The sequence below is a fragment of the Typopeltis vanoorti genome, chromosome 4 (genome assembly GCF_054136105.1).
Source record: "Typopeltis vanoorti isolate ZY-2024b chromosome 4, IOZ_Tvanoo_1.0, whole genome shotgun sequence".
In the NCBI taxonomy this organism is placed as follows: domain Eukaryota; kingdom Metazoa; phylum Arthropoda; class Arachnida; order Uropygi; family Thelyphonidae; genus Typopeltis; species Typopeltis vanoorti.
In genome coordinates, this window is record NC_143552.1 from 111,426,710 (window position 1) to 111,453,917 (window position 27,208).

Consider the following 27,208-nt stretch of genomic DNA (forward strand, 5'->3'; position numbering starts at 1 on the left):
ATCGCACTTCCAGTAATACAAAAGCCCAGTTAATGGATAAAATTAAAACAGTTTTTGCGGCCCTTCCCAGGGAGACTGTAGCATCAGCTTGTTCAAGGTTCCGAAGCAGAATTGAAGCTGTGATCGATGCTAATGGTGGTTATTTTGAGTAAATCTTGTTGATAGTATTGTAATCAACTCTGCCTGTAATGTTTTTTTGTCAATTCATTAAATTTAATAGATACAAAGAAGATTTTCTTTTTCCTTACGAAACTGTCAAATTTATCCCGAACACCCTGTATATATATATATACACAGATAAATTTAATAAATTCATGTTTAATATATACGGAACCTGCCATCACACTACTGTACAATAACGAATACAACTAGATATAAATGCGATAATCATACTATTCAGGATTGAGAAAGTGAGAGAAAGAGATGAAAATCTCTAAACAGCTATTTTCTGAGGTTTAGCTGTGGGGTGCTGAACATATAAAATTACAGATAAATATCAAAAAATGCATGTTTAATATAATTTAGATTAACACATCTAAATGGCTAATACTTTAAGAGCATTTCATAATCATTAAAAATAGTCTGCAATTCCTAAATACCACAAGTTGATCCATGGACGCTTTAATAATCACATCTACAGAACCTACACTACATATAGGGAGGTAGAATATTTATCAACAGTCTCATATTTTCTCAAAACAATATTGGTATCTTAAAATTAGTAAATAAAGTAAAAATCAGTTAGTTTAATAAGGTCCTCAACACTGAACTGACTCAAACACACAAAAGTCAATGGCTACAATCCTCAGTCTCAGATGCTCACCCCACTCTTAGACTACAGAAAGTCCATATTATTCCATATATCTGGAAACTCTGAAAGTTGGTAAGAAATACCATATAAATGAAATACTGCCTTGTTGTTATTACTTTCAGACCACATAAAAAAGTGGTATATCCTTATAAGGGGTCAGCTCCAACCTTTAGAGTTTCTAAGGATTTATCAGATACCTAAAAGATGTTTCAAAATTGTGGAATTTTGTACACAGCTAAAGCTTCTCATCTGAAGTACATGGGTGGTCTGAAAAGTTCTTGGCCTCGATCATAAATGGCAAGTCTATTGCCAAGATTTTTTTTTTTTCTAAGTTGGTACGTCTGTCATAAGCATCCATGTGAAAGTGCAAGTCATTCTATTAAGTAGTTTGTTTTATACAGCTGTCTGAAGCAAAAGTGTTGTCTATATCCCTTGAAATGGATAAAATTGAGTATCGTGCAGTTATAAAATTCTTTGTAAAAGAAGGTTTAATGGCAAAAGAAATTCATTCAAAGTTCATAAAAGTTTATAACACTCTTCTCCTTCATTTTCGACAATTAAGAAATGGGCTGCCGAGTTTAAACACAGCCATACCAGCCTTAAAGATGATCCATGTGAAGGACGTTCCAAAAAGTGTAACAACACCAGAAATCATTGATCAAGTGCACAATATGGTATTGGATGACCGGCGAGTCAAAGTGCATGAAATTGCTGAGACTATAGGCATTTCAAAAGAACATGTAGGATATATTTTGCATGAACATTTGCAAATGAAAAAGCTTTGTGCAAGATGGGTGCCACGCTGATCAAAAATGCACTCGCATAAAAATCTCTGAACAGTGCTTGGAGCATTTTAACAAGCATAAAACTGATTTTGTGAGTCGATTTATTACTATGGATGAGACTTCGATTCACCAGTACACACCAGAATCCAAACAGCAATCAAAACAGTGGACAGAAGCAAGCAGTTGTACAGCACCAAAGAAGACAAGGTCATGGCATCGGTGTTTTGGGATGCTAAAGGCATTTTGTTTATTATCTTGAAAAGGGTAAAACAATAACCGGGGAATATTATTCCGGTCTTTTAACCAGACTAGACAAAAAAATTCGTGAAAATACACCTGGTTTGCAGAAGAAAAAAATCATCTTTGATCGGGACAATGCAACTGCCCACAAAAATGTTTTGGCAATGGGAAAATTAAGGGATCTGCAGCATGAATTGTTGGAACATCCACCCTATTCCACAGATTTGACTCCCTCTGACTTCTATCTCTTCCCAAAACTAAAAATCTTCCTCGCTGGTCAGCTTTTTCTTTGAATCAAGAGGTTATTGCAGCTGTAGAGGAGTATTTTGCAGATCTTACTGAGAACCACTACAGGGATGAGATAATGGCACTGGAGCATCACTGGAATAAATGTATTAATCTTAAGGGAGATTATGTTGAAAAATAAAAATAATTTTGAAATTACAAATTCGTTTTTTCATTGTTAGGCTGAGAACTTCATAATCTTCATAATTTCACACTGAATAAAAATAACACTATTACTAAGAGTGATAAACAAAAGGAGTTTTGCCTTGGTTTTTAGAACCCTGCCCAAAATCCAGAAGAAAGACATGTCAAATGTAATGATAGGCTGAGATGTTGGTGATTATTCATAATAATGGTTTATGGTAATACACAATACCATCATCATCATCATCAAATTCCTGCCATGTACCCTCAAGGGGTGTACAGGATATGACAGTACTATATGAAAAAATTACATCATTACTAACTTCCTATCTACAATTTTCCTCCAAATCAGTCTGTTACTTGTCAAGACTCCAACATTATCAGATCTTATATTTCTATCGTCTAAGGCACTTTGTACCGTATCAATCCACCTATATCTTGGTCTTCCTCTGGGTCGTTTTCCTGCCAACCTGGCAGAGAACACTTGTTTTGCTAATCTTTCCTCTCCCATTCTATTTAAGTGACCATACCATCTGAGATTAGCTCTACTAACGCATTCCTGGATGCTGACAATGTCAAGTTCTTTCCTAATATCCTCATTTTTAATATGATATTGCCATTGATGCCATCTGTTCACGCCTCCAATCCTTCTCAGGACTCTCATATCTGCGGTCTCTAGTCTTTGGTCAAGTGTTTTACTTCTGACCCAGCTCTCAGATCCATAAGTTAAAATTGGTTTGAACACAGTCTTGTATACAGCTAATTTAGTGTTCCGACTAATTTCTTTCTTATTCCATATGAATTTATTCAATTGACTTCCCACGATACCAGCTTTGCTGATTCTGTTGTCTATTTCTATATTTAGTTTACCATCTTCAGTAAAAATTGTGCCTAAGTAGCTGAAATGTTTTACTTGTTCCACAGGTTCTCTATTCACAACACAGTTGAAATTTTCAATGATTCTGCCTATTTTCATTATCTTTGTCTTTTTATTGCTGACCTTCATACCATATCTATTACAACAGTTATTCAATTTAGTCAGAGAATCTTGCAGACTTGTAGCGGATTTATTTAGAAGTATAACATCATCCGCATAAAGCAAAGAGCTGACATTAACATCTCCAATTTTGATATCAGGTTTAATACCACATTCCTTCATAATGTGATCCATATAGATAATGAATAACAGAGGGGATAATGTACATCCTTGTCTCACACCAGATTTAACATTAAACCATCTTCCTGTACTTCCTTCAATTCTAACTGCTGACTCACAACTCAAATAAAGACTAAGTATTGCTTCATATAATGCCCCATTGACACCATATAACTGCAGCGTATTGAATAGCTTCTCTCTTGGCACCTTGTCATATGCCTTTTCCAAATCGACAAAACTTAAATACAGATCTTTGTTATATTCCCATGCTTTCTCGACTATTTGTCGTAAAGTGAAGATCTGATCCTGACAGCCTCTATTTGGCCTGAATCCAGCTTGTTCTTCACCAAGCTTTTCTTTCACAATTCTTCTCAACCGTTTCTCAAGTATACTTGCATAGATCTTGCCAGGAACACTCAGTAGGGAAATACCTCTGTAATTCTCACATTCAGTTTTATTTCCCTTTTTATATATGGGTACTATGAGAGCTCTACTCCAATCATCGGGAATTTGTCCCTCTGTCCAGGCTTTCTGAACTATGCAGTGCAGCCACTGTAAGACTCTTATACCACCATACTTCAGCATTTCTGGTCGAATATCATCTACTCCTGCTGCCTTTCCACATTTCAAGCCTTTGATGGCTTTTTCTACTTCAAGTATGGATATGTATTCCTCACTGCATGCCTGGTCAGTGTTTTTTATCACTGTGCTGTCATCACTGCTTGTTTCATTTAGCAGTTTTTCAACGTAATTACTCCATACTTCAAGGATATCTTTTTCTCCTGTTTTCATTACACCTTTATCATCTCTAATTCCTTTTACGGCACTCTTTCCTCCATTCCTAAGCTTCTTCAACAACCTCCAGAATATTTTGCCACCTTCTTGATATTTATTTTCTATATTCTTGCCAAAGTCCTCCCATGACTTTTGTTTAGCTAGTTTTACACACTGTTTAGCTTTCTTACATTTGTCTCTGTATTCTGTAAGAGTAAAAGCTGACTTATTTGCCAGGAACTTTTGATATGCTTTCTTCTTTTCCTTCACTGTCTCTTTAACTTCCTGTGTCCACCAGGGAGTTCTGATTTTTCTATCCTTGCACACAACCTCACCACATGCCTCTCTGGCAGAATCAATCAATGTTTCCTTCAGAGTTTGCCACTGAATCTCCAAGGTTTGATTCCTGTTCTCAAACTCTTTCATTTTCTTTTCAATAATCTTTCTGTATTTTAGTCTACAGTTCACATCTGAGAGCTGCTCAACTTTTATTCGCTTTAAAACTTTCTTACATGTTATTCTTTTCAATATGAAATTCAATTTTATCCTACTCAAGACTAAATAGTGATCACTTCCAATTTCAAATCCTCTGTACACTCTGGTGTCCTGCACCAGGGAGAAAACATCACTATCAACAATAACATAGTCAATGAGACTTTTCTTATTCCTAGCCTCTTCTCTCCATGTGAATTTGTGCACATTTTTATGTTGGAACATGGTGTTAGTAATAACCAGTCCATGTCCTGAGCAGAAATCCAACAGATATTTGCCATTATTATTAGCTTTGCTCTTTTCTCCAAATTTTCCCAAAATATTTTTGTATGTCTCACAATCATTTCCTACTCTACTATTTAGATCCCCAACAAGGATCAACTTTTCCTTTTTCATTGTGTCAGTTGCTTTTTCTAAAGCCTCAAAAAATTCCTCCACTTCTACCTTAGTAAAACCTTCTGTGGGACCATAGGCACAAATAAGTCTCATTGTCCAGTTCCCCATTCTCATATTTGCCCACATTACTCTACTTGAGACTGACTGCCATTCAAGAAGATTAGCCTCGTATTTTGTGTTGAATACTATGGCTACTCCTTCTTTTCCTTGATTGTCATTGCCTGAATATAACATTTTGTATTTATTGCTCAGAAAGATCTCACCAGTTTTGGTCTTTTTTGTTTCAGTCACCCCTATTATGTCGATCTGGTACTTATCTAATTCCTCAGCTAGCTCCATTTCTTTGCCATTCAGGCTTCTTACGTTGATAGTACCGATCTTTAACTCTGGTGATGTTGAGTTGGGGTTTATTTTCAGATTTGTTCCAGTAGCTGACTTTTCGCTGTTCGCCCTGGTTCCCTGGCGAAAACAACGGGGGCCTTGTTTAACCGGGCGACGCCCCAGCCGGCATGAAATTTTGTCATGTTGTACCATCATTTTTTATTTTGGTTTAACCAATAAGAATACAATTTGGTCGGCTAAATCCCAAATTGCCAGCCCATCCTCGTTCGTTCAGTATCAAAGTAGATACCCAACAGGGTGCACCACGAGAAGGTGAGGATTGGACATTAGGTCAGAAGCCCTGGTCGGTTCTCCGCATTCCTTTAAAGGCTATGTGGAGGTCTCCTCTCAGTTATACAGCTTTGACCCTTAAGCACCCCTATATACACAATACCAGAAGAAGAAAATAAACAATTTGATTAATTACTAATATTTTGTTGGATTTTTCAAACCAGCATATTCAGAGCACAAATTATAACTGTGGCCAGACACAGCATTCAATCAGATTTTTGCAAATATAGTTCATATTGTAACTGAAAAGGAGCTGTTGTCCTGTCAAAGTGCTCTCTATGGATTCTAGTATGCCCTATATCAGTTTTTCCACTATAAAAGTTTTCGGTATACTATAATCTGTTGCAATAACTAATCCATGCTATCTAAATCAATCTAAAATCACTCAGCGCAATCAGCTGTTGATATAATAAGGAACTTAATATATCAAAAGCTCAGTAATAATCATGTTTCAAACAAATTAATCAAACATCCTTTTATTTTTTACAAACATTAATTTTACTGAAATGGTAGTTCCTAAAGTAGTACTTTTCTCAAGGCATAGTCATCTCTTTGGCTCTGACATTTTGGTTATTTCCCAACTGAAAAGCAAAAATAAATTTATTAACAGATGTAGGCAACTGCCATTTTAACCCAGCCAAGGTGGAGTCAAGAAAGGACACCGTCGAAGCCTTGCCGGTCCCAAGCCCGGAGAAATGGGGGGGGGGTTAGCGAGGGGCCAACCACCCCTCCTGTAAAAAGCCTCTGGTTATGAAACAAGTACTACAGAAGCCTCGGATCTTGGATGCCTTTGCGACAATGATTACTAATTGTTTTGGGACCTGGAATATATTTAGTTTGATGAAAGAAGGTGCTCTTTTTAGTGTGACAAATGTCTTACGACAGTATAAAATTGGACTTTGTGCTGTACAAGAGGCGCATTGGCCAGGACATGGCTCGACCTGTAATCAGGGATACACGCTATTCTACAGTGGTGAAGACAGAGGATGAAGAGTCCTCAGAACTGCGTTTTTAGTTAGTGATAAAATATTTTTGTGTAATATTTTAGATTTTAAACCTGTGAACAATCAGCTGTGCACTATTAGAGTAAAGGAACGTTTTCAAAATGCGTCTATTGCGAACTGTTATGCACCTACAGAAGAGAGCTTGGAGGAAGCCAAAGATTGTTTCTATGAAGTGCTTGAGTGCACTTGTGTTAATCTCCATCTTATGACGTCAAGCTAGTGGTGGGAGATTTCAATGCGAAGCTGGAGAGAGAGAGAGCATGTGTGGTGCCCTTTCGTGGAAAGTGAGAGTCTACACGAGGAGTGCAATGATAACGGGACCCGACTTGTGGGTTTCGCCTCAGCCACGGGATGCTTTGTAAAGAGCACTATGTTCATGCACAAAGACGTCCACAAGCAGACCTGGAGATTGCCGGATATTGAACAGCTAACCAAATAGACCATGTACTAGTGTATTGGCGTCACCACAGCTCCATCTCGGATGTGAGGAGTTTTAGAGGAGCAGACAGAGATAGCGACCACTACCTGGTAGCCTAAGATTTCAAGCACAGAATTGCGGTCCAGAAGCCTTTGCATCCTACCACACAACCTGTATGGGACCTGGACAAGTTGAAAACAGCTGAAGGCAGGTGGGCTTTCCAGTTAGAGCTGCAGAACCGCTTTGAGGAGCTACAGGAGGAGGAGGGTGATCCAGATAGGATGTGGGACACCATCAAAAATACGGTCGAGTCTGCTGCCTCGAGGACTGTGGGAAAGAGAAAGAGAAGAAGAAAGGCATGGTCTAATAGAGAGTGTGAAGAAGCTGTAGAGAAACGAAGGGAAGCACTATGGAACTGTTTAGCAGACAGCAGGAAGAAGGCTGCATATGAGAGGGTGAGAAGAGTGGCGAATATATGTCTACGTGGGGAAAAGTGGAAATATCTTAATGAGAAGGTGGCCAGCATAGAAAGTAATAGGGTGGTGAATAATGAGCGGGAAATGTATCAAACGATTAAAGCCATGCGAGGTGCCCAGACACAAGCGGCAACCATAAGAGATGAGTGTGGAAATCTTCTAACAAACTCAAAAGATGCTCTCGCTCAGTGATGTAGATATTTTGAGAACTTGTTGAGCGTCAATACCAGAGAACCATACTCCTTATCAAACTGCTGAATCATATATTGAAGAGCCGACGTTTAGTGAGATTACTCGTTTTTTTAACTTTTTTTAATAATAATAATTATTAAAAAAAGCAGATGAAAGAAGAATTGAATCATCTGAAATGAAATTTCTGCACAGAACTGAAGAAGTCACAATAATGGATGAAATAAAAAGCAGCGAAATCAGTAAAAAACTTGGAATTACAGCCTCCCTAAATGAAACAGTTATTTGCTATAGAGAAAAATGGAAAGAACACATACTAAGAACAAATAGAAGCAGAATACCTAAACAAATTCTAAATTACCACCCAAAAGGTACTCAAGGCAGAGAAAGATCCTTAAAAATATGGAATTGAGTCCAGAACAGGCCACTTGGCCTATAAGCCTGGAAAGGAAGAAGAAGACTCGTGCTGTCCACATGCTGAAAAATAATAAAGCTCCAGGAGTGGACTGCATTTCGGCTGAGCTTCTGAAGAATGACGGGGACATCCTACTGGAGCAGCTCATCTTGCTGCTATGGCGAGAAGAATGTCTGCCGGATGAGTGAAAGGAGGCGCTGATCACCCCCTGTATATAAGAAAGGAGATAAGTCTTAATGCATCAACTATAAAGGCATCTCACTGCTGACGACTGGCTACAAGGTGCTGCCTAACATCATGCTAATATGCCTCATACCATATGCAGAAGTGCCTTGGTGATTACCAGACGGGTTTTAGGAGGAACCATTCTACAATAGACCAACTCTTCATGCTGCACCAAGTTTTTGAAAAGTGCTGGGAATATAACCAGGAAGTCCATAATATTTTCATAGACTTTTCTAAAGCCTATGACTCAATTATACGCTCAAAAATGTGGCAGGTGTTAGAAGAGCTGGGAATTCCTCGAAAACTCAGAAAAATGGTGCAGGTGTGTGTAGCTGGTTCGAGAGCAAGAGTGAAAGCAGAAGGTGACTTGTCAGCCCCATTATAAGTACAGACCAGTGTGAAGCAAGGTGATGGGCTTTCTCTGATTCTCTTCAATCTAGTGCTCTTGTGTAGAGGCTTAAGTGCTGTGAGGACATTATGTTGGAGGTTTAATGGATTTTTTACAACACTCAAAAAGAATTAAAATAGAATTTAATACTTCCTATATTTCGTCCTAATCACTAGGTCATCTACGGGGATTACAAAAACAATTAATGTAACATGCACACAAAAACTTACAATACTAAGCTCAACCACGTGGGGTGACACTAAAGTCCTATCTAGGTCACCATTCCAGGTGACCTAGATAGGACTTTAGTGTCACTCCATTCCAGGCCACCTACTACCTAAGGGCGGTAGTAGGTGGCCTGGAATGTAAGGTGGGACCTCTGGTGATGAGCATTTCCCAAATCTTCGGAAGCTTAATGCAACCGTATTTATTATTTATTTGGTTGGTTTCTGAGAGCTGCTGCTGCTTCTAAGAAAAGTCTCTCTTTCTTGAATTTGCTGTGGTGGAGCATGATGGTTTTCTTCCATGATACTCTGTGGGTGGTGTCCAAAACATGGTCAGCCAAGCCTGAATGGCCATAGTTGTGTTTAACGATGTACGACTTGTGTTCCTCCAGGCGGATGGATGCTGATCTGCCTGTCTGTCCAAAGTACGCAATCAGCATCCATCCGCCTGGAGGAACACAAGTCGTACATCGTTAAACACAACTATGGCCATTCAGGCTTGGCTGACCATGTTTTGGACACCATCCACAGAGTATCATGGAAGAAAACAACCATGCTCCACCACAGCAAATTCAAGAAAGAGAGACTTTTCTTAGAAGCAGCAGCAGCTCTCAGAAACCAACCAAATCTTAATAAATACGGTTGCATTACACTTCCGAAGATTTGGGAAACACTCATCATCAGAGGTCCCACCTTACATTCCAGGCCACCTACTACCGCCCTTAGAGGGCACTCCACCTAGATAGGACTTTAGTGTCACCCACGTGGTTGGGCTTAGTATTGTAAGTTTTTGTGTGCATGTTACATTAATTGTTTTTGTAATCCCCGTAGATGTCCTAGTGACTAGGACGAAATATAGGAAGTATTAAATTCTATTTTAATTCTTTTTGAGTGTTGTAAAAAATCCATTAAACCTCCAACATAAAAACTTCAATCTAGTGCTAGGAAAAAAATAATCAGAAACATACAGCAAGTGACAGATGGAGTCGATATGGAGGGGGTGCAGGTTAGGATTCTTGGCTACGCAGATGACCTGAATGTCATCGCGAAACCAGCGGGATGATGCAGTGGCACTGGTTACTGTTATTGAGGAAGCTGCGGAAGACGTTGGCCTGAAGATAAACACCGAGAAGACGAAGTACCTTTTCATGAGTTGCCATGTTGCTCAAGATCTATAGGGAGCTGCTCAGTTTGAGAGGGTGTCGGGATTCAGGTACCTGGGATCTATCGTGACTGAAGACAACAAAGTCGAAGCTGATGTTCAGAGTCGGGTGAATGCTGCGAATGTGGCCTACTACCAAGTGTGTCCCCCTTTTTGCCTCGTGTTTACTGTCTTGGACTACAAAGGTGGGACTATACAAGACTTTGATCAGACCTGTTCTCCTCTATGGTGCCAAAGCGTGGACTCTCACAGTGAAGCAAGCCGACCGCCTAAGAGTATTCGAGTATAAGATGTTACGACGTATCTATGGAGGGGGCAGTGTAATGCTGCCATACACGCTTTGTACAACTCAGCAGACATCTTGACGGAGCTGTGAGCCCGGTGTCTTCAGTGGCTGGGGCACCTGCACCGTAAGGGCCCCGAAAGGACTGTGAGACAAGTGTGGGAGGCTTGACCACGATCAGGGAGGCCGCCAGGTAGACCAAGAAGGAGGAGGATCTGCAGGCTGTCGAGCTGGAGACTGGAAGAACGTGGCAGATAGTCGCAGAGGACCATGCCCAGTGGCATCACGTGGTGCTTTAGGCCAAAAGCCCACCCCCACGGGTTGACAGTGCCTAGATAAGTTAAATCAAGGCAACTGCCATAGGGATTTTTAGAGGGCCTTCCTCTAGGAACATCTAACAAACAGCTACTTCTGGCCATTAATCCAAATGTAGCCTATAGTTATATTATATCAACAATGTATTTGCGATTTCTCAGATAGGATGAACAGTCTATATTTTCATATGGATGAACAGCATAAAATTTCTTCTTTCTTCCTAACATGAATTTTAGGACAGGTTTCCTGTTCCAGTCTCCTACCATCTCTTTCTTGATCTTCCGATTCTTCTTTTTCCACTTATTTTGCATCTGTATAATATTTTTGGTCGTCTGCTGTTGTCCATTCGATTTAAATGTTCTATCCATTTTTGTTTATACTGTTTTATGTAGTAATTAATTGGTTTTATATTCAGGGATTGTAAAATTTCTTAATTTGTTTTATGGTCCCACTTGGTATATCCAGCTGTTTTTCTGAGAAACTTCATTTCTGCTGTTTGAATTCGTTTTTCATCTTTCCTTTTTATGGTCCATGTTTTGCTTCCATATAGTAGAGTTGGTTTTGACAAGACATTATATAGTCTGATTCTAGTGTGTTTTTGTACTAGGGACGGTTTAAATATATTATTTATTATGCCATTTACTTCGGCAAAGTTTGATATTTTGCTGTCTATGTCTTTTTCTTCTTCGTATGATAAAGCACATCCCAAGTATCTGAAAGTATTTACTTTCATTACTTACATGAAAGTATTTACTTTATTTAGAGAAGTAATACTATTGATGAAAATTCCAACATAAAAAAGAAGGTGAGGAAAGCTTTAAGTTTAGATGTTAAAATGAAGGTCATTAAAGCATATGACAAAGGAAAGAAAGTTAATGAAATAGCACGAGAAGAAAACCTATCGCATTTAACTGTTTCAACAATTATAAAAGATAAATCAAGAATAATGGAGGCAGTTAGTATGAAATGTACAATTTTAACAAAAAAAAAGAAAAGGGCCAATTCATAAAATGGAGACGATTTTAATGATATGGATAGATGATCAAATCAACAAGAATATTCCTCTTTGTTCAAGATTAAACAAAAGAGCACAGGCTATTTGACAATTTAAGGAAACAACAAGAAGATAAATATGGCGAGCATACATTTAACACTAGTAAAGATCAGTTTTATCGATTCAAAAGCCGATTTAACTTACATAACATATGAATAAAGGGAGAAGCTGCTAGTTCTGATTTTAAAACTGACGAAATTTTCAAGAAAAATCTGAAAGAGATGATAAAAGATGAAGGCTATTTGCTAGAGCAGATTTTTAACATAGATGAAACTGGACTGTTCTGGAAAAGAATGCCAGAACAAACTTATATTCACAGAGAAGCTACATTAGTGCCTGGTTTTAAGGCATTTAAAGATAGGATTAAGCTTCTTCTTGGAGGAAATGCTGCTGGCTTGTAAATTAAAACCATTTCTTGTTTACCGTTCACAAAACCCAGAGCTTTGAAAAACATTGACAAGAATAAGTTGCCGGTTTACTACAGGAGTAATCCTAAGGCTTGGATGACAACTGTTTTATTCAAAGACTGGTTCTTATATTGTTTTATTCCAGAAGTATGTGCCTACTGTCTTGAAAAAAAAACATTCCTTTTAAAATTCTAATGCTACTTGATAATGCTCCAGGACATCCTCTTCACATTGGTGATTTGAATGAAAATATAAATGTGATGTATCTACTGCCTAATACAACAGCTGTGATTCAACCTATGGATCAAGGTTCAATTGCTATTCTGAAAACTACATTTTCTCAAGCAATAACAGCAATGGACAATGCTATAACATTATATGATTTTTGGAAAAATTATATTAACCAATGTATCCAGAACATCGGAACTTCATGGAAGGAAATATCGGAACAATGTATGCGAGGAATTTGGAAGAAATTACTACCGCAGGAGATACTTGAAGAGTACAATGAGCATAGTAGGTTAGAACAAATCAGTAAATAAATCATTGAAATTGAAAGAAAACTGGATCTAGAAATCAATATTACCGATATAGAAGAATTAGCAGATCATGAAGAAGGTGAACTGACTGATCAAGACTTGATTTTCCAACACAAAAGCGTTGTAGAAGAAGAAAGGAATAATGAGGAAGATCAAGAGAAATCATCAAAAAAATTTACCGTAAAAGGATTAGCTGAAGAATTTTCTGAACTAAATCAAGGACTTCAGCTACTCGAAAATATGGATCAAGACATTGATCACTTCGCCAAAGTCGAAAAGCAAATTCGAGAAGCAGTCAGGTGTTATCGCAAAATATATGAAGGAAAAAACCCAACAGGCAACATTAACCAATTTTCTGATTAAAAAAAAAACCTACTCCCGATCATGAGAAATAACCATATCGTCCAAATGAGTGAGAGTTACTCATCTGTTTAATTAAAGACACCTTTAATAAGTTTTTTGTTTATGTTAACTAATATTTAAAGTAATTTAAAATTAAAGTGCACCATTTTTGATATGTGTTTATGTATTTTTTTTCTTAAATTTTCTTTCTTAATTTTGTATTTATGTATTTTTTTCTTAAATTTTCTTTCTTAATTTTGTATTTATATGTATATGAGATAATAAATAATTTATAAATGTTTATGTAAGTTTATACATTTTTAACTGTTTTAAGTTAAATAGAAAGCTAATTTATGAAAATATTATAACAGAAATCAAACAAATCAAGAATTAAAAAAAGTCCTTGACTTATGTCAGAATCAACCAACAGACACGTTGGAACGGAACCCCATCGTAAGTTGAGGACTCCCTGTGTGTGTGTGTGTGTGTGTGTGTGTGTGTGTGTGTGTGTGTGTGTGTGTGTGTGTGTGTGTGTGTGTGTGTGTGTATAATTAGCCACAAAATCAAGCAAATTAAAAAAAATAAAAGGGAGCAAGAGATATTTAATGCCAAAATTCAAGATACAAACCTGAATAATCTTTTCTTGTTGATCACCAATAAATCTGACTGTTCTGATATTATCTACATTGAAACCCTACAAATAAATATATAAACAAAAAATATATACACACACACAGGATTATTAAATATTAGCAAAATTACCCAGCATTAGCTTAATTCATGACTTTCTTAATAATTTGAAATATTAATAATAGTATAATTATTAATAATTTGAAATATTAATGGGAAGAGCAATGGTAAATGAAGGTGATGCACAAATCCTGCAGGAATACTTAAACAGACTAGCAGTATCATATCACGAACCATGTGCTCACTGCCCATAGGTATCTGATGCCTCCTTCACTATCTTCTTCCACCTTTCTTTGTCCAGTGCACAGTGTCGCAGTTTCTGTACAAATCATTGCAGCTTCTGTTTTATAATCTTCTGCATTAGATTCTCCTTTGGTTGTATTTTCCGATAGAGCTCTTCATTTGTGACTTTCTGTGCCATCCTATTCTTAGAATCTTCCTGTAACAAGTTCTTTCAAATGTCAAAATGCTTTTTCTTGATTCCTTATTTATTACCCATGTTTCAGATCCATACACTACACAGCTAAAGATGCATGTTTCCAGTACTCTTAGTTTTGTTTGCAGGCTGATCACTTTACTTTTCCAGATGTTATCCATGGCCATCAGATTTGTTCTTCCCTTTGAAATCCTGATCTTTATTTACAGTCCAAATCATATGTCATTTTACTTCCGAAATATGTGAATTGTTCTACATTTTCTATATCAATTCCATCCACTTGTATCTTTTGTTTCATGTTCTTCTCACAAAATACCATTGTCTTTGTTTTTTCCAAGTTCATAACAAGTCCAAATCTTTTCCCTTCCTCATTTAACAGTTTCAATGTTTTTCGTAGTTCTCTTTCATCTTCTTCAATAATAACAATGTCATCTGTAAATCTCCAATTGTTAATTCTCATCCTATGCACTGATATTCCTTCATTTTATCCATTGCTCTTTCTAAATGTGCGATGAAAAATGCTTGCTAATATTAGGTCCCACTGTCTGGTACCTCTGCTTGTTTTAAACCATTTCCCCAAATTATCACCTATTCTAACTAGCAGTATGGGTTAACCATACTGCTAGTTAGCCATTAACCTTTAGCAGTAAGCTAAAGGTTAATGGCTGCCAGTTAATGTGCTCAAGTGTAAGTGATGCACTTTGGGAAGAGATCAGAAGCCGTGTACTATATTGATGGAACTGATGAGGCCAGGGACTTGGGTGTGGTAGACAGGGAGAGGTTTAGAGGGTATATTGCAAAGATAACTAAAACAGCACATCAGATTATGTGGTTGTTGAAGAACACACTAACAAGTAGAGATACCGATCTGGTTGTGGTGGCCAACCACATATCTGCTCTCCAGCCAAGCGGCTGTGGATTCAAATCCCACCTAGGGCATGGATGTTTGTGATTGTCCTCCCAACTCTCTGTGCAGAAGGGCATCCAAAATACAACCACTTCTATTATCAACTGCAGTTGTCACCCCCCCGGCTGAGGGGGCCATTAAACTAGGCAAGAAACCAAAGGACAAGGAGCATCTACAGCAGTGTACTGGTCAAGGGGGAGGCCATTCCAGGCACCAGCTAAGGAATAAAAAATAAATAAAAATATAAAAAATCAGAGATAGAGAGGTTATTATAACCCTACAAAAGGCTTTAATAAGGCCACATGTGGACTACTGTGCATAGATCTGGACTTCCAAATTCCATGGTGATAAAGAAGTCGTGGAGAGGATTCAGAAACAAGTGACAAAAATTGTTGCAGGTCTGTAGAACTCCTTATGAGAACAGATTGATGGTCTGTAGGCTTCACAAATTAGCTGATAGATGAAAAAAAGGAGACATGATAGAAGTATTTAAATTATTAAAGGGGTTTTATAGGATTGAAACTTAAAACTTTTTCAGTACATGCCAAGAAGGGAAAGATGAAAGGATTACCATTGGAAGATGTGTAAGAGTGTTGCTAGCAATGGTGTTAGGCCTAGGTTTTTTTGCTTAGAGGGTGGTGAATGGGTTGTCAGAGGTAGTTGTAGATACTTTATTAGTGAATAAGTTTAAGGAGAAGTATGATAAGTATTGTGTGAATGATGGCTAGTGGGTGTGAATAAATAGATTTCCTAAGAATAGTGAATTTCTTTTAGCATAGCATCATACCTATAGGCTTTATTTGGAAGATAGTGAGTGAGTTTGGTATAGTGATGTTTGCAATAGTGAGCGAGTTTGGTATAGTATAGTGGTGTTCGCGATAGCGAGAATTGACTGTATAACATATATATTGCATGCATGTGTGGTGTTTGTTTATTAAATCTTATTTAGTTATTTATAAGTTTGATTACTTGATTATTAACTAGATTATTATCATAATATCAAAGAAAGAGCCATACGAAATTATTTTGCCAATAAATTATACAGAAATAGGATATTAAAGATCCGACGTTATTTCAAAGCCAAATATATGTAGAAATTTTAGAAGTTTCGAAATTGCGACCAGAGTTTATGAAAATACAATTCTCGGATTCAAAGTTGCCATAGCTTGTGCTACTTAAAATACACAAGCACTGCCCAAGAGTCCCATATATTAGCCTTTTACTAGTGCATCAATAAAGATTTCACTGGCATGACAGCTGTTTCAAACTAGTTGGTTCTCTTCAGAGATCAGGTAGAAACCTTAAGTGATCAAGAACTCTCATTTACTAAAGTAATCCTATGCCAAAGGGTCAATTTTGAACTCCCAAAGATTCTACACATATTCGGCTTAGAAATAATACTGGATCTTTAATATCCACTATTTTTATATAATTCACGTTGCCAAAATGAAGCTGTATGGCTCTTTCTTTGATAATTACTATTACTCACCAACCAAGAGTTCACTTATGAAAAATACAATCCTCTGACATAGGACTGCTTTGGTGTTGAATGAGAGTTTTTGGTTTCTTAAGGTTTCTGTCTTTGGGGAGATTTGACTTTCGAGGGATTGTGTTTTCTGGGGTGGCCTCTATTGGGGCTACTTCAGTGAATGCCTTTCTGTCACTGCTCTAGTGTTGAATGAGAGTTTTTGCTCTCTTAAGGTTTCTGTCTTTGGAGAGGTTTGACCTTCCAGGGATTGTGTTTTCTGGGGTGGCCTCTATTAGGGCTACTTCAGTGAATGCCTTTCTCTGGAATATGAGCGCGGTTCCACTCAGTGGTTGGGTGAACCTGTCACTGAGTATAACCACTGCTGAGTAGTGAGTTAAATGATCCTTTGGGTCACTTGCTGAGTTTAGAGTGATCTGGGGACAGTGATCTCTGAAGAGAATGGTAGGCCTGTGCATTGATTGAAAGTTTTTGTTCTCTTAAGCTTTCTGCCTGGTCTCTGAAAAGAATGGTAGGCCCATGCACTCTAGCAGTTTGTCTGCTGCCTTGCCGAGTGAAGGCTTGGTGACAGTACTTGCCTCTGGTTGTGCTGGGCTAAGGTTCGGGTTGTTGATTGGGCAGAGCACAGAGATTCATAGGCGATACAGTTTTAGAGCTACTTGTTGAGATGTGGCCTTTTAGGTCACTGACGAGTTTTTGGAATTGGCAACTGAACATTTGAATTGCCTAGTCTCTGAAGAGAATGGTAGACCTGTGCACTCTGGTGATTTGTCTTCTGTGCCCACTTATTGCATAATCAAATTTTTAGAGTCTTTTAAACTCCCGTATGGCCATACATGAATTCTCTATGAAAAATTCATCCAAATTCCCCCCAAAAATAAAAAACCTAACCCTTCAGCCTACAAGCATCATGGTCAGTTTTGACATCCAGTCCTTATTTATCACTGTACCTCTGGCTGACACACTCCAACTGTTATTAAATAAGAGTTGCTTCCAAACAGTTGAACCGTTTGACTTTGTCATGCACTCTGGTTTCTTCATCTGCAGAAAACCAACTCTACAAAGAGATCAAAGGAACTGCTATGGGAAGCCATTTGTGACCTGCACTTACCAATTTCCTACTTAAAACATCTTGAAGACTTCCTATTCTCCTCAATACAACCTCAGCCTTCCTTCTTGGTGCACTACATGGAATGACGTATTTGTCATCTGGCAACACTCCAGAAGCATCTCAACCAACTTTCTTAACCAAAATCAACAGTCTACATCCACATATCAACTTCACCATGGATATAAATTAAAGATGCCAAGAAACAACCATTCTTGGTGTAATCCTTTATCTAAGTGTAAGCAAACAAAGTTTGCACGTGAAGTAACTTCATAACTGGGCAACTCATACATAGAGGCTAATGACTTCACATCACTTGCTTTAGTATTATCCCATAATGCAAATCACATATCCCTATGGATATAATGGATAGTGACCCTTCCCATAATGCATAACATGATGGGAAGCATCACTATCCAGACTGATTTCGACCTTCATTGAGGTCTCATTAGTGGGAACCAGATCCAGAAGTGATACAAGAAGCCAGTGGTAAACATATGTGCACAATTCAATTTCAAACACACTGAATTAACTTCTCATTTTCTATCTTCATTCCTCTAACTCTGTTCTTTGAAACAGCCACCATACTATTAAATTCCATCGACTACAAATATAACCTCAACTTTTTCAAGAAACTTGTTAAGAGATTCCTTCTTTCTCCATAACCACTCCCCCACCACCACCACCACACACACAGCACTACTATTTTATAGGTCTTGTGACCTCTCGCATGTGAGTCAACAAAAACCCGAGTACTTTTGACCACTATTCTGTGACTGTTTATCTCATCTAAGTAATTACTCCAGTCATTAAAATATCTTTTTTATTATTTATTTAGTATTTTGTGACACCTCAAAGGAGTCCAGACTCACCATCTCCACTACTTAATCCACCAACTACACTGAACCACCACTGCCATCTACTGCCCACCACCACTAGCATTTTTGTCTGTAAATTGTGCGTATTCTGAAGGCCGATTTGTCTGTATATGAGATGAAAATCCCGAGTTTCAGGGAGAAAAAATCCTGCTACCTCCATATGAGATCAGCTAATTCACTTTCAACTGAAAAATTCCCATATAAAGATTCCTCTTGTCACGACAAGAATTGAACTTAGGCATTTTGTAATCAAAGGCCACGACATACCATTGTTCTTCCAAATGTGCCATGGAAGTGCTTTTATATTTAGTTTTTATGCTACCCACAGATGTTTCAGCACATTTTGCCACCTCTGTGATATTTATCTTGAAAAATGATAAAAAGTTTTCTCAGAAAAGTTTTGTTTTAGCTACTTTTACACAAAACTTAGTTTTCTTACATTTGCCTCTATATTCTCTCTGTGCACCACCTACTGATGACTTCTTATTCACAGAAACTTTGAACATGATTTCTTCTTTTTCAGATGTGCCTCTTTTACTCTTTTGAGTCTACCATTTAGTCTGATTTTTCCATCTTGTAAACAATTTCACTGAATGAATCAATATTTTCTTCAGATTTTGTCGGTCAGTCTACAAGGTTTCTTGTGAAACTCTTTCATTTTTTGCTTTAATAATATATGTGAATTCAAGTCTACAATTCATTTCATTTCTAGAAGTTATCCAACTTTGATTTTTTTTTAAAACTTTCATACATATATTTCTTTTCAGCATTTACTTTTTATTCTGCTGAAGACTAAATGATAATCACATCCTATTTCAAATCCCATGTGTATAACCTTGTATCCAGCGTGAAAATATCACTATCAACAACAACATTAATGCAACTTGCATTTCTTGTATATTCTCCACATTGTGAATTTATTCATATCTTTATACTGAAGCCTGGTGTTAGTAATGAGTGTTCATGTCCTGAAGAAATTCAGCAGGAACTTACAAATATGACTGACTTGTTTTCTCTAAATTTTCCCAAAATATTTTCAATATGACTGATAGTCATTTCCTATTCTGCTGTTGAGATTTGCAAAAAGAACTAGCTTCTAATTTTTTTTCCTACCTACTCTACAGCTCTCTGTCTCCACCACTCAATCTACAAACTACAACAAATCGCCATCTACTGCCCACTACCACTAGTATTTTCACAGACAATCACAAACATCCATGCCCATGGTGGGATTTGAACCTGCAGCCTTTTGGCTGGAGAGCAGATAAGCTAACCATTCGGCCAAGTAGGCTGGCATCAGGTTTTATAGTCGTTTTGTTTTGATCATTTTTTTAGAATTTTTTCTTTTTTTTATTTATTTACATAAACTCTTCTATATGAGGGGTCTTCTTCTTGGGGACATCAATCCAAAGACTGACTGACTGTTTGCAGCAGTATGTCATAGTGTCACATCCTGTGCTACCTCTTTATTTCTTCATAGCTTTTAACTCCAGTTAGTTATTTATCATTAAGTTGTTTATATAGGAGATTCTTGGTCTGCCACTTGGCTTCTTCTGTTCTACTGTCCCTCCATTATTTCAGTAACCACTCCATGCCTCAGGTGATATCTAATTAGGCTTTTTTCTTCTCTTACTAATGTGGTTCAGTAATAACCACTCTTTTTGAACCATGTTTAGGAACTCTTCATTTTTCTTTCCTTCTATCCAACTAATTCTCATTATTACTTGATTTTTATATCTATTTCTTGTCATAATATAATTTATTTGATACCTTCCTATATCCCCTGACATTTTCCAAGTATACCTTCTTTGTTGGTGTTGGTGATTATTAGATGAAATTGGTCGCAGAACTCTAGAAGCCTATCACCTCTGTCATTTCAGCATCCCAGTCCATATTTCCCCAACTCTCTACGATCTCTTCTTTCTCCAATGACTGCATTCCAATCCGCCCATGACAATGAGATGTCTTCAATTTTGATGACTTTTATCAAGTTATCAAGTACTCAATATCTACATATATTTTTTCAACTTCGACATCACTCTGGTCACTGGTAGGCATGTATGCTTGCATTATTATTACATTTGTTGGTTTTGCTTCAAGTTTTACCATTATCAGTCTGCTGTTATATTTTAATGTTGATTACTCTTCTTCCCCATTCCTTATTGAGGACTACTGCAACTCCATTTTTTGCTGTCGCATCACCTGAATAAATGATTCCATAGTCACCACTCCAAAAGTCTCCAGTTCCATTCCATCTTATCTCACTAATTCCTAGTATAGCTATTTTTAATCTATCCATTTCTCTCTTTATATTTTCCAACTTTCCAATTTGTAGGAAGGTTCTCACATTCTGTGTTCCCAATGAGTGTACAAGGATTTTGCTGATTTACGACCTGTTTCTTTCCCTGGCTGCACAAATATTGGGTCATTATGTGCATTATTATTACTCAGAACTTCCATCCATACTGCTATCTTACTAGGGAAAGATAGAACAAGGTGGTTTTCCATTGCCTTCATTGTCAGCAATAGCCTTTAAAAAGGTATGTGGGCTAGTTGTTTCTCATTTTCATGAATATCCACCTACCACAATATCCTTCACACCACTGTCACTTATGGGCAATCTTCCACTGATCTGGATGAATGATGGAGCTAGCTGTAATTTATTTAATGGTTACATCTCACCATGCTGTGTCCTCGTCATAGGAAATAAGCCCCCCCCCCCCCCCCCCCACACACACATCCACAACCAGGGGATGCACTTAGCAGCATGGGATCCATGGCCCAACCCATATGAGGTATATATCAAGAAATCTGTAATGATGAATTTTTTATTTATTTATTTTTATCATCATGTGATACTACAGTCCAATGATATTAAAATAAATAAATTTATTTTTTTAACATCATTACAACTTTAGCACATGTCTATGCTTACTTGTGAATTCATCTTGTTTGCATTATTTATTTATCCTGTTATGTTTTCTTATGTGTGTGTATTCCAAGTGAGGATGCGCTTGATATCTGTGCAAAAATTTTATTAAACCAATTTGTTATGCGAGTTATCTGCATTTATACTTTGTATAAGCACAAGGATTTCTCATAAAGATAAATTTCATCAAATTTTTTAACATTAGGATTTCTTTTAAAAATGCAATTCATAAATGAAATTAATACTAATTTGATGTCAAAGTATGCATCAGTGAGTATAGGATTTGAGTTCATATGCTTGTACACACACACAAATGCATAAATGAACATCATATCATCCTCATAAAAAATAACATTACATTTTGTTCCATATCATTCAAAATCTGTTCTACTGCTTCTGCATTGCAAGAAGATTGTTGAATAAGACATTCCAGATGACTGACGTAAGACTGTAATGTAGATGGAAAATTCTTTCTCATCTTGTGCAATAGTTCCTTTACTTTTGTCATATTACCCTAAAAAAAAAAAAAAAAGCAAACTAAACTTTGGAAATATTACTTTATAAACAGCATCTGTATGAGCTAATATATAACTTATATATAAATGAATGAATGGAGTTGATACAATTGCAAGAGCAACTCGCCTCTCCATCATATTACCCAAGAAAATAATACATTACTATGAAATTTACATTTTAACTTATTTCACTTAAAAATAATCAAAATTATCTACTATTTTATTATATTTATAGTAAAAGAAATTTTATCTTTCCCCTTTCACTTAAAAATTGAAAAATCAAATTCTTGTGCATAATGAGTGATAAAAAAAATAACTCACTAAATAAAATGTTTTTTTTTTTCAGAAAAAAAAAAAAAAAATTATCACCCTTAAAAAGTGAGTTTTTTTTTTTACTCCCAAACTCTAACAGCATGTCATATTTTAAATAGTACTAAACTTTTAGTTCATGTAATAATGTGTCATTAGAGAAATGCAAGCTTACAGAAAGTTGGGCAATGCATTCTAAAAACACATACTGACAAGAAGGAATAAAGAAGTTATTGTGTCCCCTTTTATAAGGCTCTGATATGACCACATCTGCTTAGATTAGTTGCCTAGGTTTCTTAGGATGAGGGAAATTTGGAGAGGGTAAAATGAAGATTTGTGGGTTTAATTGACATACACAAAAGGATGAGAGAAGATATGATAGAGATATGTCAAGTTAACAAGAGTGTTTTGTAGAACAAAAGAAAGTTTTCAATACATGAATATAAAAACAAACAAGAAAAGCCTTCTAGATGTTGAGTAAGAGTGTGATCAGCAAGGATTTGAGGAACAGGATTTTTTGCTTCAAGAGCAGTGAACAGTGGATGAGTTTAAGGAGAGGTATGGTAGATAATGTCTGAATAATGGTTAATTTAGGCCTCCTGCAATGAGACTCAGGACTGCAGCAAGATGCAGGCATGATAGCAATAATAAAGAAGTAGAAGATCAGCAGCTGCAATATGAGATTATCAAAGTAAATAAAAGATATGGTTACCTGGGTTTCTTGGGGATGAGGAAGTGGTGGAGAGGAACCAGCGGCAAGTGACCAAGAAGGTGAGTGGTCTGTGGAATGCCCCCAGTGAGGACAAACTGAAGGTTTGTGGATTGCAAAAGTTGGTTGATAGGCAAAAAAAGGGGATGGGAAAAAAAGGATTTTAATATGATTGATGCAGGGACCTGGCTAGACAGGTCAGAATAACAGGTTATCCCTGGGAATTGGGCAAGAGTGTGGTTAGCAAGGGCACAAGGACTACTTCAAGAGTGCTGAATAAGTGGAATGGGTGTGAGAGCTTTGTCTGTTAATGGTTTCAAGGATAGGTATGATAGATATTGTGTTGATAGTTTAAGTCTCCCAAGATGAGTCATAGGACTCTATGGAGGTGCCTATGCAATAATAATAAATCTGAGGTAACTCAGAACCAGTAGTAAAAAAATAGAGCATACTGTAATAAAAAGTCCCTCAGAGGTGGATGGCTAGCACTTCTGGATTGAGCCAGATATGCTGAAAAGAGATATGGTAGCTATAAGGATATAAAATGTTCAATGAGGAGATCAGTTTCCAGTTCTATCCTTATAATAGTGAAATGCCTTAAGATGGAGTACTCACTGGGTTTTAAATATGTCTCTGAAATAGAAACAGATAATTTTATATTTCTGTAGAAGAATTTCAAATATCATTAATATTTTGATAGAATCGGTGACAGTTTCACTGTGCAAGAGATTGAAGGCTTATCATTGTCTGGCTTGTAGTTTTCCAACTGTTTTCAGGAAGTGGGTGTCCATCTCTTCCTATATAAAAATGTTGAATGTAATATCTGATATGATGGAATCAGTTTTTGTGTTTAATTTAATTGCTTGCTTGGGAACTGCTGATAAGTGCTGTTGTACACTGGACCAGTGTTTGGAGAGCTCCAAAAGCTGCTAAGTTGTTTAGTTAAGAAAAAATTACATTATTAATTAAAAATCGTAGTGGAACTAAATTGTATTGGGGTAGCAATTAGATTTAAGTTAAAATTTTTATTTAAATATAGTTAATATAGTCTTTATGCATGGTAAGTTATATAGCATGGCACACTGCACCAATGCAAAATTGGGAGATTGGTTCGAGGTTATTATTATTATTATTATTATTATTCCTGATACCTCCAAGGAGTCCGAAGACTCATCGCGGGAGGACATCTTCAAACTGTCTCTACACCTTACCTCTACTACGAATCAACGCCATCTACCGCCCACCTCCACACCACCACAACTAGTAATTTTTGTCTGTAAATTGCGTGTGTTCTGAAGGGCCGATTTGTATGTATGCGGGATGAAAAACCCGAGTTTCCGGGAGAAAAAACCCTGCTACCTCCGTATGAGATCGGCTAACTCACCATCGATTGAAATCAACCAGATAAAGGTTCCTCCCGTCGCGACGAGAATCGAACTTAGGCCTATTCCAATCGAAGGGCGCAATGTACCGTCATTCTTCTAATTGCGCTACGGAGGCGCTTGTGAGTGGTTGTGTAATTTAATGCTTGTGTAAAATTAATGATTTTTTTATCTCTTTTATTGTGTTTTTTCCTTATTAGTGTATTATAGTGTAGTAGTGTAGATTTTTGTGTTTTTAGAGTACTTAGTATCTTTATAACATTTTTATTGTAATATTGTCAGCATAGCACCAATACGACGAATAATGGCATCGACCACACTATCTGGCGATTTAAATTTGTGGGATTTTATTCAGTGCAGTGTGTGTGAAATGCATTTGTTGAGAAAATTAAAGAATATGTGGAAGGAAACTGAAACTAGAGAGAGAGAGAGAGAGAGAATATGTATTAAGTATTTCAAAAAGTCGGTGTCTGTTAGTGGTGAAAATGCAACAAATACCGACAGTAATATGGAAAATTATGTTATTAATGTTGAACATGCATCTGTGGAAATAGAGGAAAATGAAATGGATATTAATAAAGAAATAGTGCACTTAAATGTTATCCTTCATAGGACAAAATCAAAATTGAAAAATTGCAGAATCAGCAAGAGTTAAGCAGGGCTGAAAAAAGAAAGAAGCAGGTGATCCATAGGAATAATAAAGAATGACTGAACAAACAAAAAAAGTTAAGGAGAAAATTATGTATGGAGACTCAATGATCAGGGGAGAATGAAAGTGTGACAAAATCATGTTTCCTGGGTGTAAAAATTCACAATATTAGCCATGCCATGCAAAAAGGTAAGTTAAAGGAAATGAATGCTTTGGTTGGTACAAATTATTTGAGAGGCAAAAAGTATTCTGGAGAAGGTAAAGACTGTAAGTCTCCTACCACGCTATGATAGAGGCGAACTGAGGAGGATGGCATTAATAGCCAATGAATCTATACATGGTTTGTGCAAAAGGAATGATGTAGAATTTGTGGATCTGTGGTTTCTGTGTGATGGAAAGAAGGATTTGTATAATGCTGATGGACTGCATCTAAATGGTTCTGGTGTTAGGTATCTAGATAAAGCTTGTTCACCAAGAATGCTGAAGTGCAAATTCAGGAAGTTTAAGCAATAGGGTGGAAGCAAGTGAGTTTGTGTGAAGGCACCCATGAAGCGAGGGAGCATGAGAATGACCAAGAGGAATCTAGCCTCTCAAGCAAAAATACTAAACAGGGTAGTCAATTTGGAAAGTAAAGGTGGAGGGGGGGGGGACTAAAGGGATGCTGCTGTTTCTATATGCCAGAAGTATCAGGAAAAGAGGGAGGAGTTTTGGGCATTGGTTAGTGCAACCTTGCCAAATATTATAGGGATTAGTGAGACTTGGCTAACAGCTGATGATGTAGTTACATGGATAGAAAGTGAAGGGTTTAGTATTTTCAGGGAAGATAGAGAATATAGAATGGGAGGAGGAGTACAGCTGATGATAGCAGATGAACTACAACCAAAAAGAATAGAAGACAGGTGGGAGGGAAGCTGTTCATTTGAAGCAATCTGGTGAGATTAAGACCAATAAGACAAAAATATATAGTTGGTTGTTGCTATAGGCCAGGGAGTTCCACAGATGATCTGGAAGACATGCATCACCAAATTAGTATGAGTACAGGTCGAGTGATTATTACGGGGAACTTCAACTATGGAGATATAGACTGGAAAGAAGAAAGATCACATTCCACCAAAGTAAATAACAATGGATGAAGTACTCATCACTGGAGTACGTTACTGGTCACAAATCTTGCAGACTCATGCCTCCTCACACCACTTTTTGATATCTGTTGCTCAACCATGCTCTTAATCAAGCTAACAATTTATAATCCAATCTCATATTCTCCATCTTATGAAACTGCCTTCCATGTTTTTATCCTGTAAAACGCCTTAGCCAAGTCCAAATAATCATGGTGTATCCATTCTTCTTGTCTAACTCAACAGTAAGATCATAATAAAAGGTAAGCAGGTTGCTTAACACACTACCTTCCCTTAGTAAATGAATGCTATTGTTTGCAAAGTATAGACTCACTGTCCCAACTGAACCTATTTCTATATACAAGTACTTACCAACTTTTCTAAAATTTTCCATCAGCACTCAAGAGATAATGACAGGTCAATTTATTAGACACATCAGTCTTTGCTCTCCCAGGGGGGGGGGGTACATTCTTATGATCCAGTGAGCTATATCAGAGAGAGACTCTCCAAAATCAGACAGGTCACAGGGGAGAGATAATGGAATCCAAATAGAATCATGGAATGTGAGAAGTGTGTATAGAATTTGAGCATTTCAAGAACTTGCACATAAATTAAATAGATATAAAATGGATAGATATAGCAACAGTACAAGAAATGCAATGGACAGAGGAGAGCAATTTGAAGAAAGAGAACCTTTTGAAATCAAATTCAAGCTAAGAATACAAGCAAAATGGTTTTAGATAATGTTTATTTATTAATGTCTAAGAAGCTGCAAAAGAGGAAAAAAAAAAAGAATTCAAAACTGAAACTAATCCTCAAAAAAAATCCATCATAGGATATAATTATCCTTTTATTTATAATTATCCTATTAGAAGATTTCAATACAAAAATTGGAA

General features: G+C 36.9%; 1 protein-coding gene across 1 annotated transcript in view; it reads right to left on the bottom strand.

Annotated features, from left to right (window-relative positions):
• The window catches only part of PolrMT (mitochondrial RNA polymerase), a 603,530-nt gene that overhangs the window by 503,978 nt on the left and 72,344 nt on the right, over positions 1-27,208 (bottom strand). Inside the window, exons 5-6 of the mRNA XM_090391417.1 lie at positions 21,989-22,144; positions 13,825-13,890 (exon numbers count right to left, since the gene is read on the bottom strand). Coding sequence (XP_090247543.1) covers positions 13,825-13,890; positions 21,989-22,144 — 222 coding nt within the window. The remainder of the gene's footprint in view (positions 1-13,824; positions 13,891-21,988; positions 22,145-27,208) is intronic.